At 45.5% G+C, this 12,500-nt stretch overlaps 1 protein-coding gene across 2 annotated transcripts in view; it reads left to right on the top strand.

Annotated features, from left to right (window-relative positions):
- Positions 1-5,263: 5,263 nt before the first annotated feature.
- Positions 5,264-12,500, top strand: part of palm1a (paralemmin 1a) — an 88,097-nt gene continuing 80,860 nt past the window's right edge. For both annotated transcript variants that reach the window (XM_063200543.1, XM_063200542.1), the window contains exon 1: positions 5,264-5,502. In XM_063200543.1, coding sequence (XP_063056613.1) covers positions 5,498-5,502 — 5 coding nt within the window. In that variant the 5' untranslated portion in view covers positions 5,264-5,497. The remainder of the gene's footprint in view (positions 5,503-12,500) is intronic.

A 12,500-nucleotide genomic window follows, 5' to 3' on the forward strand; every position in this document is an offset into this window, starting at 1 on the left:
AGGAAAGAGGTGGAGAAAGGTCAAGAGAACAATATGGCTTGCCACACAGAACATGATTGATGAGGCTGAAAAATGTTTACATTGCTTTTTACATTCTTGCATTGCATGTACACAAGTACATGTATTCCTGGCCCTGCCACATATGGGTATCGGTTATTGGGATGGGAAGACCTTGTCACACACACTCAGCTTGTTTGCCATGAGATTAGAGAGAGAGAGAGGGAGGGAGAGGGAGAGAGAGAGAGAGAGAGAGAGAGAGAGGGAGGGAGAGAGAGAGGGAGAGGGAGGGAGAGAGAGAGAGAGAGAGAGAGAGAGAGAGAGAGAGAGAGAGAGAGAGGGGAGGGAGAGGGAGGGAGAGAGAGAGGGAGAGAGACGGAGGGAGAGGGAGGGAGAGAGAGAGGGAGAGGGAGGGGGAGAGAGAGAGAGAGAGAGAGAGAGAGAGAGAGAGAGAGAGAGAGAGAGAGAGAGAGAGAGAGAGAGAGAGAGAGAGAGGGAGAGAGAGAGAGAGAGAGAGAGATCTAGCTGCAGTCCTTCCCTGTGCTAACCCTCTAACACATGTTATAATCTTATTGTCACCAAAATGGTTACGACCAAGTCATAATCAGTATGTGATACCTCTTAGTGGCATAGCAATGTACTACATTATTTTAGCAAAAGATTATTGAGCTCATCTGCATTTAAATGTAATGATATTGATATAGCGCCTACACGCTCCGTTTAAAACATGGACTGTGGAGGATTTTTTAACCGGACAGGTCACGCACGCGGGTGGTCAGTGAAGCTTTATGGACTTTATGGCCTTGTGATGCTCAATGTCAAGGATGATCAAAGTCTTATTCAATATCTGACAAAAGCACGATTCATAACCTAGGGCACTGGCTCATTTGCAATCGGGATGTTGAATGGGGAAATTCCCCCTAAAAGTTGTTCGACTTCGGCTGAGGTTGACCATGGGGAAATGTAATTGTTTTCCCTCGGAGGACGGCCGGCACTGAGGCAAGAGGATGTCGTTTTGGGTAGTAGGGTAAGTCACTTGTTGCAGGTGCCAGACTGAAGTAGAGTAGAGTAGAGAGTATCCTTTATTGATCCCAGGGGGAAGTTAAGGCATCAAGTAGCATACATACGAAGAGCTCTTTTCCAAAATGAGATATATCCATTTTATAGAATGTTGGGAAATTGACATTTTTGTGTTGGGCATTCCATTGAAATGCATTGCAAAATACATTTTTACAGAGGTTTAAAAGTATTTTCTCAAAACATTTGAATGGCAACAATTCACATATGGATGATAGGACTTCTTAACAGTCAACTCCAACATTAAAATGCAAAAAGTCAAAAATGGTGGATATAGCGTTTTGGAAAAGAGCTCTTCATACATACACAGTAAATGTTGCGGTGTTAATTCAACACTTAGAGAGTTCATTTAAGTCCAAATGATGTCAAATCAACTCTCTAAGTGTTAAGTGAGCCCTGCAGAATTTACTGCGTACATAAATACAGAAGACATTACACATAGGTATTACACACATCATTATGCATATTACACATATATTAACCATATGTAGCACATTCTACACACATTCAGAGTGTGCTATATATGGTTAATTAAGTGTCAGACAGTTTAAGAAGGCAGGTGTGCACGCTGTGAAATAAGCTCCAAAAAATACAGTTTATTAAACTAAAACAGTAATATTTCGATCACCCAGTGTAACGGAGGCTAACTAGCAGGGTGTGGCGTGGAACGTTACTACACCTCCCTCCCGAGGCCTCAATACAGTGCGGTAGCATTTCTCGGTAACACTTTATTTTAGGGACACATCTATTAGCACTAATACATACAATATTAATGCCTGTGTAAGTAACTTGTAAGGCATGTACTAAGCAAAATAAGACAGTTGTTAAGCATGTATTCACAAATGTCTTGTTCATGCCCAATTAGGGATGTATTACTAATATAACCTTAGTAAGGACCAGTAAGCCTATATTTCTATTTATTAGTAAGTAGTAAATGGCAGAATACAATGTGTATAAGCTCCCGACACACTGTGTGAACAAACCCTGAACAGTGTGAAAACAGATGCAGAATAAGGGTCCCTATTCTAAAGTGATGCATTGGTCAGCCCAGATGGCTCAGGGCCTCTGCACTACCAAAGTCCTAGGGCCCCCACACCACCCAGGCCTGCACTACCTAGCCCCTCAGGTCTACAAAGTGTAAGGGTATATCAAATAATAAACACTTACCCAGCTGAATCATCTAGTTTTCTCTTCTTCATATCAATGAGAAGGAGGTAACAAGAGCCTATATATAGCAAGGCTTGAACGTACACTTGTCAATGGCGGTGGGTTGGTGAGATGTAATTTTTTTTCATGTACCACTGAGTTTTAATTGTAAAAAAAAAACCAAAATAAATGCAGGAGATTAGAATAATAGTTTTGAAGCAAAACTAAACTACTCTTTTGTGATAATTAAGTGAATGTTTGAGAACATTAGCTTCAAGAAGTGCAGTGCATGATGGGTACGCAATCTAGGCCAACAGACAACCTACCCAGCTCTGAGCCTACGTCCTTAGCTCCTCCCCTCACTTGTGAAATTTAGTTGCTATCCAAACAATTTGCCATGTACGTAACAACAGAAATATTATCATTGCTGCATTGGCCATGCATTGCATTTCTGACTAAGGGCGTACCCATCATGCACTGCACTTCTTGTAGCTAAGTTTCTCAAACATTAACTTATTTATCAGAGAGGAATAGCTTAGTTTCGCTTCCAAACTATTACTCATCGTTATATTCTGCATTTATTGTAGGGTTTTTACAATTAAAACTAATTGGTGTATGAAAAAATGACATCTCACCACCCACCGTCATTGATAACTTTACGTCCAATCCTTGCTATATAATGCTTCCAATTACTTATTAACATAGTGAGTAGAATAAGTGAGATCTTCATACCTACTAAGACTGATGTGGAATCTGAAATGTTCTTACACTTTGTTTCCCGGGGGGGGGACGTAGAGTGGGGGCCCTAGGTAGTGCGGGGGCCCTAAGCCATCTGGGCTGAGCAATGCATCACTTTAGAATAGGGACCCTTATTCCACATCTGTTTTCACACTGTTCAGGGTTTGTTCACACAGTGTACCAGGAGCTTATACACATTGTATTCTGGCCCTTACTGCTTACACATAAATAGAAATCTAGGTCTACTAGGTCCTTACTGAGGTTATATTGGTAATAAATCCCGTATTGTGCATGAATAAGACATTTGTGAATACATGCTTAACAACTGTCTTATTTTGCTTAGTACATGCCTTACAAGTTACTTACACATGCATTAATATTTGATGTATTAGTGCTAATAGATGTGTCCCTAAAATAAAGTGTTACCCATTTCTCTATCGGACCAGTCCTTTAGCTCAACGGTCTCGTACTGTACCTCCCATTGCCAAATCGATGCGTTGACGAGATGGCAGTGGTGCCAGGTGTGGTCACAGTGGTGCCGTGACCCTTATGGGAGTGAGGTTTAAGGGGGAGAGTGTAACGGAGGCCAACTAGCAGAGTGTGGCGTGGAACGTTACTAAACCTCCCTCCCGAAGCCTCAATACAGTGCAGTAGTGTTGGGCTATTGGACCAGCCTGTAGCCTCTTACTGCAGCAGGGGTCACCAGCGACCCTATTCACTTGCTGAAAATGCTTAATTACGTCACAACAACATTGCTATGACATTACAGAGAGCCATAGTGCTGCACTAAGGAGCTCAGCGACTTCGTACTGTGCCTCTCATTGTCGAACCCGATGCGTTGAACTATATATTTTTGTTTACACCTGATTTTGTTAAGAAAGCTCTGCAAGCATAATCTGAGTTTAGGTTAAAACTAAATTCTGAGGGTGTGGACTTAACGTACGTACATCTAAGACACTATGCCTATGTATGCTGATTGAAGTATAAAACTATGGAAAAGTCACAAAACACCATTAAGAAACTCAAAAGTAGCCCAAAGGTTGCCGGTTTGACTCATGACTCGCCAGGTTGGTGGGGGGAGTAATCAACTACTCTCCCCCATCCTCCTCCATGACTGAGGTACCCTGAGCATGGAACCGTCCCGCCGCACTGCGTGCTGTGGAGTGCTGTGTCACAATGACATTGGGAGTTGGAGTTTCCCAATGAGCTTCCACTTTTCACTTCACTAACTGCAATTACCAAATTTATACCACTAGATGGAGGAGTTTTCAAGAAAATGCGCTTCTGCCTTCCCATCATCTCTATACCGCTGCCATTTTCATTATGACTCAATGAGTATTTCTAGGCTTTTAAAGTTCAACTATAGGCTATATGCATACACAGTATTTACCACTACTTCATTGTTTCCATTATTGAACGGTCCAATCTGTAGGCTAAGCTCAAGAAAGAGAAGCCGGCATATGACGCACAGCACAGCTATCCTCTCACCTGTAGCGCACGTGAGCCATGGGCAGTGAAGTTACCAGATTACCATGATTCATGAAGTTACCATATTACCACGAATTTACCTGCTTTTGACAAGTTAGGAATATTGTCATCCACTACAGGCACTGTTCATTTTAAGAAAAGTATGATCTTTATAATAGCAGTAATATATGATGAAACAGTTTTGGAATGTTGCCGCACAACTTTCAGGCGTCGTTTTTGCCGATTTTTGAAATATAGGATATATATAGGCCCTACAAGCAGGGAAGCTGACAAGCGGGGACCAAGGGGTCAGTTGTCCTTGGCCCAATGAGACGAGGGGCCCATAATTGGGTCCTCATTACATTGAAAGTATTGGGTGGGGGGCCCTTTCAGATGACTTTGTCCTGGGCCCAGACAAAGCTGTCAGCGCCCCTGCCTACAAGAGAGATTTAGTGGAAAGCGTCCAATATGATTGAGGGTATAGGCCTAGTCCTGGTTTGTGGACAGCAGTCATCGGAGGAAACTGACATGCATCTACCAGCTAATTAGGAGCCAAGATACCCCCTCCCGCCCCTATCTACATTTTTATTTTTAACTATCAAGGCAACACCACCTGGGGGCGATATTGTATCCTTCACTGGTCGGCATTTGCCTACAATGCATCAAAGTCATCCTCTAGCTTTCTAATAATATTAATTAAAAAAAAAAAAAAACTTTGACCAAGCACAGAATCATTGCAACAGGACTGACGGAGGGTTGCCAATATTAGCATCTAGACGAAGGGACTAGCCAAGCTGTGTGGTGTGGTGCGTGTGTGTGTGTGTGTCGACTCGTCTGACAAGTCAAGCTAGCCTGCTGCTGTAGTCGGAGCACAAGCAGCTCCCCGCAAGCAGCGAGAGCAGGGGAGGGACACCAGCAGCACCGCGCAGCCAGCGAAGGAGGGGATAGAACCGCACAGCCAAATTGATGGTGGTGGACATCTGAGAGCGAATACTTCTGACTCAAAAGACGACACACACTCAAAAAAAACCCCTTCTACTGCACAGAGGCGGCCGCGGATAACCTGGATGCTATGGAGTAAGTAGGCTACGTTTATACCTTACCACGCGTTTTATACTGTGCGCTGCTTGCTGGCTGGATAGAACGGCTCCGCTGGCTTTAAAGGTGGAAATGAGTTTCGCTGGTCTGGTCAGCCACACCTGCAGAAAAATCTCAGCATCATGAGTGATTCGCATGGTATTGTGTGGCTGTCGTGGTCTGATTCTAGTCACTTGGGACAGTGAACTAGGTGTGCTATCCAAATAAATCCTTTGGATTATTATTATATATTTTTAACCAAATAGTCAAATTAGGGTGATAATGGTTTTGCTTTGTCTGCTTTTAAAACCCCGTGGTGGAATGGGGTAAAGAATACCGCTTCGGAGAGCGTGTCAATGAGAAACGTGCCTCTCGTGACTGTTAACGGGAAAGGAGCTGTGGGATAGTGGGCCAACTCAAATAATTGTACATCGTGTGTCCCTCATTACCAACATGCGGTGGTAGCCGAGCCGACACATGATAAGCGCACACTACAGCAGCCGTAGCGACGCGATGTCTTCATTATTAGACGAGCGAGCCCCGTTATTGCAGATAGACCTCACCCTCACGTGTCCACCATGGCCTCCCTGCCTGCATGCCTGCCACCCCCCGATCAATACCAATGTGGACTCACATATCCAGTTGTAAGCTACAGAACGGGGACATTTGTTTGCGCGTAGTCACACACAAGGCCGATTTTTTTTTCTGCTGCGGTGTGCGCAACTGTATAGCGCGAGACAAAAGGGAGTCAACGGTGAAACCTGGGAGCTAACGGTATGAGAATAGCCAGTCGCGCAGTCCCACTGGTGGGCGTGTATGCGTGTGTGTGTGTGTGTGCGTGTGCGTGTGTGTGTGTGTGTGTGAAGGGGCTCCAGCCCAGGCGTTCATTTTCTGTCGTGTTGATTGAAATGGGCTGCTGCCCCCCAACATGGCTGTGCGTGAGCGCGCGCCAGACTGAGAGCTGTTTTTTCGGGGTAGCCTATACAGGCGCCTGTTTTGCCGATCTTTTGAAACAAATCTTTGAAAGCTGTGATTTTGGAACGATTTTTTTAACGATTGTCCTCAATTTTTTAGTGTATGACTAATATAGTAGGTATATAGTAAGCTAATTGGCTCTGCAAGAGACCAGTGAGCTAGAGTATCTGAGTCAGGACTTAATGAACACCAACCAACCAGCCAAATGCTGGTGAAATTTCAGTTGTGTTCAGTGGTGATGGAAAAGACCAATTTACTAACTTGTCACTTTAACCTATTAATGAGTGTGTGTTTGGCTGGTAACTAATTAACAAATTAACATAAACTAGCCATTTTGGGTGTTTATGAAAAAGAAAAGTTAATTCAGAGTCCTGCCAGTATGTGAACATGGCATTTCCCGCACCTTCGTCCACTCCAAAGTTCTTCTCGCCACACCAGAGCAGTTGTCTTGTCTGCGCATCCACAAGGGCTGTGATGATGATCCGAAAGCCAGCAGACCAGAGTCAGACCAGACGGGTTATAAACGGCACTCAGGGTGCCTGAATAAACACCAGAGTTGAGGATCAGGTCACTCTTCTCTCATTAGTGGAGGAGTTCCCTCTCTGGAGCAGGGCGTGTGTGTGTGTGTGTGTGTGTGTGTGTGTGTGTGTGTGTGTGTGTGTGTGTGTGTGTGTGTGTGTGTGTGTGTGTGTGTGTGTGTGTGTGTGTGTGTGTGTGTGTGTGTGCCTGTGTGTGAATGTGTGTGTGTGTGTGTGAATGTGTGTGTGGGTGTGTGTTCAAATGAGGTGGTGAAGTTCGAAGGACACTATCAACGTAGTGATGACGAACAGGGGACAGCCTTCCCTGGGATATCCACATTTCATCAAATGACCATGAGACAGACAGACAGATGGACAGACAGACAGACGGAGTGCAGGGACAACCATGTGTGTAGCCGACTATGAAGAAGGCCGTTTATAATGCACATAACAGCATAGTAATATTAGACCACGCTCCTTGCTTACTTTGTCTGTATCTGTGTGTGTGTGCTATTGTGTGTCTGTGTGTGTGTTTGTGTGTGTGTGTGTGTGTGTGTGTGTGTGTGCGCGTGCTATCATGTGTGTGTGTTTGTGTGTGTGTGTGTGTGTTATCATATGTGGGTGATGCAGGCGTGTGCACGCATGTGTGTGTGTACACGTGTTTTCACGTGCGTGTGTGTGCGCGCGTGTGTGTGTGTGCGCGGCACGCGCGTGTGTGTGCACGCGCATGTGTGTGCGTGTATATATGTGCATGCCTATATGTGTGCACGCGCATGTTTTCAAATGTGTGTGTGTGCATATATGTGCTCTATAGAGTGTGGTCGTCATCATGAATAGTATTTGCAGGTCTATAGTTAGGGTGTTTAAAGCCCAGTTTTCCAGACAGGGCTGGGGCTGGAGCAGAGGGTTAGGGCTGTGTCTGCACGAGGCTACATGGGGCCTGTGATCTCCACTACGCTACACTGCTGGGCAGGGCTGGGTTGGCCGGCCGGCTATTTGATACGGGCCGGGCCACCCGTACAGATTCCTCTGCAACAACTGCAGGAGGCGCGCAGGCAGCCAGGCAGGGAAAGGCAGGAAAGCAGGGCCGGCGCTAGGCATAGGCAGACTAGGCGGTCGCCTAGGGCAGTGATTCCCAACCTTTTTCTATAGGGACCCATGTTTTTACTATTGTAAGCTTTGGTGACCCAACCACGCGAGCGCCCGCACGAGACGGAGTCACAAGATGCCCTCTGTTTCCTGCGAAAACTAATTTTAGTTATTTTATTCCTCAATTCGTCTTTGGTCAAATATTGAATAAATATTTAATGTAGCACTTACAATTTGTTGCTTCTATGCATTTATTAGTTAAATGCTTTGTCTTTTATTCAACATGGGCTATATATATATTTAAAATGAAACCCCTTAAAATCAAGAGGGCTCCGCGACCCCCTGTGGATCTTTGGTGACCCATAAGGTGGGTCCCGACCCATAGGTTGGGAACCACTGCCCTATAGGACACCAATTGTCTTGTGGGCGCCAACTCCCACAGAATTAAGCATTAAGCGAAAAATAGCATTACGTTTTATATTGACAATTATGATTAGTTATTTATGAGTACATACGTAGGTAGTAGATCAACTGTGCTCGATCAGATGCATGACACTATGTTTCCACATGCCAATTTCTAATTCCACCAAAAGCAAAGAGAGGTGCTAGCCTAGGGCACCAAATTGACTAGAACCGGCCCTGCAGGGAAGACATAGGAGCCCAAGATGGTGCCGCTCCACTGCGGCTTTGAAGAAGAAGCAACACTCTGCACTGCCTACTCCCACCCCCCCCCACACCCACACACACACACACACACACACACACACACACACACACCCCTACACACACGCACACCCCCTCACATACACACCCCTTTTTGACTCTTGGTCTGTCACAGAAACGCAAATGTGTGCGCACTGCACATGCACACACACACGCACACACACACACACACACACACACACACACACACACACACACACACACACACACACACACACACACACACGCACACGCACAGTCACACGCATACACACAAACACAGAAAAATACATAAACTCCACGTGCACGCGCGCACACACACACACACACACATGTACATTCTCACACAGAAAGGCGTGCACTCATACCCAGACACATACAGTATGTCCATACTGTAAACTCATGTTAAATGCACCCACACTCACTCAGAAGTAATTAAGTCTTCAGGCCTCCCCTCCCTTTCTCATCGCTCTTTCCTAAGTCTCCAAGAAGACTAATGCATTAATATTAATACCACTTCCTCTCTCTCTCTCTCTCTCTCTCTCTCTCTCTCTCTCTCTCTCTCTCTCTCTCTCTCTCTCTCCTCTCTCTCTCTCTCTCTCTCTCTCTCTCTCTCTCTCTCTGTCTCTCTCTCCTCTCTCTCTCTCTCTCTCTCTCTCTCTCTCTCTCTCTCTCTCTCTCTCCCTCCAGCCTCTCCTTTATCTTCATGGCTTATTCTTGTTCTCACTCCTCCTTCTCTCTTCTTAAATTTCCTCAATCCCTCAATTTCTCTCATCAATTTATTTATTTTCGTTCTTTCTTTCTTTTTCTTCCTTTCTTTCTTTCTTTCTTTCTTTCTCTTTCTTCCTTTCTTCCTTCCTTTCTTTCTTTTTATCCTAAGCTTCTCTTCATGTCATCATTCCACTTCTTCTTTTTTTCTGAGCTGCCAGCTGTCGTTTCCCACTGCGTTACTCTCCAAGGAAACATCTTTAGGAAACACACGCACACACACACACACACACATACACACACACACACACACACTATGACAGCTAATCATCAGAACAAACAAAGCAGCGGATCTTGATCTGCTGTGTGTGTCATCACAAGCTTTAATGACAATGACTTGCGCTTATGTTTTGAGTGAGAGCATATTTACTGTGGCTGATTAGCTTGGCTGTGTTTTTTCTTTACAGCCCTTGGAAGATGATGGGAGCTTAATACCAAAGTTCGGTAACACTTTAGAATAACAGTCCCTTAAAAAGCTTCATTAACACTTTATTAACACATTTTAATAAACTAATTGTGGAGAAAACATTTGAAGTGTTTGTAAATTAGTAAGAACCAACCTACATTTTCACAGTGGAGTGGGAATCTCCTCTTCTGTTCTTTGAAGGACAAACTCTCAGGAATGTTGTGGCTGTCCTGTTTCTGCTGTGTTAGCATAGTATTTCTTGCTCATTTACAAACATTTTTAAATGTTTTGTAGATCACAAGTTCATTGTTTTACATTATTTTCAGTATTACGTTTTTCATAAGCTTATTAGCGACTATTATTCTAAAGTGTTACCTACACTAAAGTTCTTCTAGTTAAAGTTGCCTCACTCGGTGGCCATCTTGGCCACGCCTTCGGGGAGCTATTTCGATTCGTAAGGACAGGCCCTCTGACAATCGGTCATGAAAATCATGATTAAAACCACTGCGAAAAGTTTATTAGACTGTGTTAAGTTGTGTCTTGGGAGTCAAAATAAAAGTTTAAAAGCCACTTTTCTTACTGGTTATTTTGACACTGCACCAGAGACAATTTAAATAGAGAATCTTTGACTGCACTTCCATAACGGCATTACAGCAAGAGTGAGTCTGCAATATGATTGTAACACTGTTCATCATAATGATTGGCTTTTGATATTTGTACATACTGCCATTACAAACTATCCCTGTTAATTTCTATGGGGGATTTCGTCAGTGCTCTGTGTCATCTTGAAATAATGCTGTGTGTGTGTGTGTGTGTGTGTGTGTGTGTGTGTGTGTGTGTGTGTGTGTGTGTGTGTGTGTGTGTGTGAATGTGTGTGTGTGTGTGTGAATGTGTGTGTGTGTGTGTGTGTGTGTGTGTGTGTGTGTGTGTGTGTGTGTGTGTGTGTGTGTCATGTGGTGTAGTTGCACCACACTGGCTGGACAGGACTGGATAGTGAAGCACCCTGGTCAGGCTGTCAGTGGAGGGCACCCTACTGCTTTGACTTGCTGAGGCTGTCAGCGGTAGGCACCCGAGGCCGTCAATGGGCACCCTGGTGAGGTTGTCAGTGGGCACCCTGGTGAGGTTGTCAGTGGTGGGCCCCCTACTGCTCTGGCCTGGTGAGGTTGTCAGTGGGCACCCTGGTGAGGTTGTCAGTGGTGGGCCCCCTACTGCTCTGGCCTGGTGAGGTTGTCAGTGGTGGGCCCCCTACTGCTCTGGCCTGGTGAGGTTGTCAGTGGTGGGCCCCCTACTGCTCTGGCCTGGTGAGGCCATCAGTGGGCACCCTGGTGAGGTTGTCAGTGGTGGGCCCCCTACTGCCCTGGCCTGGTCAGGTTGTCAGTGGGCACCCTGGTGAGGTTGTCAGTGGTGGGCCCCCTACTGCTCTGGCCTGGTGAGGTTGTCAGTGGTGGGCCCCCTACTGCTCTGGCCTGGTGAGGCCGTCAGTGGGCACCCTGGTCAGGTTGTCAATGGAGGGCACCTTACTGCTCTTGACAGGCCATCAGTGGTGGGCACCCTACTGCATCAAGAGGGGAAAGAGGAAAGAGCTGATCTCCACAGCCACATGCTTCTTCTCTTCTCTTCTCTTCTCTTGTCTTGTCTTGTCTTGTCTTGTCTTGTCTTGTCTTGTCTTGTCTTGTCTTGTGTTCTCTTCTCTTCTCTTCTCTTCTCTTGTCTTGTCTTGTCTTGTCTTGTCTTGTCTTGTCATCTCCTCTCTTCTCTTCTCTTCTCTTCTCTTCTCTTCTCTTCTCTTCTCTTCTCTTGTCTTGTCTTGTCTTGTCTTGTCTTGTCTTGTCTTGTCTCTTCTCTTCTCTTCTCTTCTCTTCTCTTCTCTTCTCTTCTCTTCTCTTCTCTTCTCTTCTCTTCTCTTCTCTTCTCTTCTCTTCTCTTCTCTTATCTTGTCTTCTCTACCATCCTCTCCTGTCCTTTGGTCTTTTGCTCTCCTCTCCTTTCCTATGTGATTCTTTTCTCCTCTCCTCTTCTGCTCTCCTTAACTCTCCTCTCCTTACTAAGCCTCTCCTCTGCTTTTTAACTCTCCTCTCCTCTCCTCTCCTCTATTCTTCCCTCATCTCCTCTCCTCTCCTCTCATCTCCTCTGCTTTTCTCCCCTCTCCTCTCTCATCTCATCTCTTCTCCTCTCCTATTTGATTCTCCTCTCCTCTCCTCTGATTTCTTCTCTCCTCCCCTCTTCCCTCATCTCCTCTCCTCTCCTCTCCTCTGCTTTCTTCTCCCCTCTACTCTTCCCACATCTCCTCTCCTCATCAACGCTCTCCTCTGCTCTGCTCTGCTCTGCTCTGCTCTCCTCTCCTCTCCTCTCCTCTCCTCTCCTCTCCTCTCCTCTCCTCTCCTCTCCTCTCCTCTCCTCTCCTCATCCCGCCTCTCCTCTCCTCATCTCCTGTCATCTCATCTCCTCTGCTTTTCTCTCCTCTCCTCTCCTTTTCTTCTCACCTTCCCTCTCCTCTCCTCTTCTCTCCTCTCTTCTCCTCTCCTCTCCTCTCCTCTCCT

This window comes from Engraulis encrasicolus, chromosome 6 (assembly GCF_034702125.1).
Source record: "Engraulis encrasicolus isolate BLACKSEA-1 chromosome 6, IST_EnEncr_1.0, whole genome shotgun sequence".
In the NCBI taxonomy this organism is placed as follows: domain Eukaryota; kingdom Metazoa; phylum Chordata; class Actinopteri; order Clupeiformes; family Engraulidae; genus Engraulis; species Engraulis encrasicolus.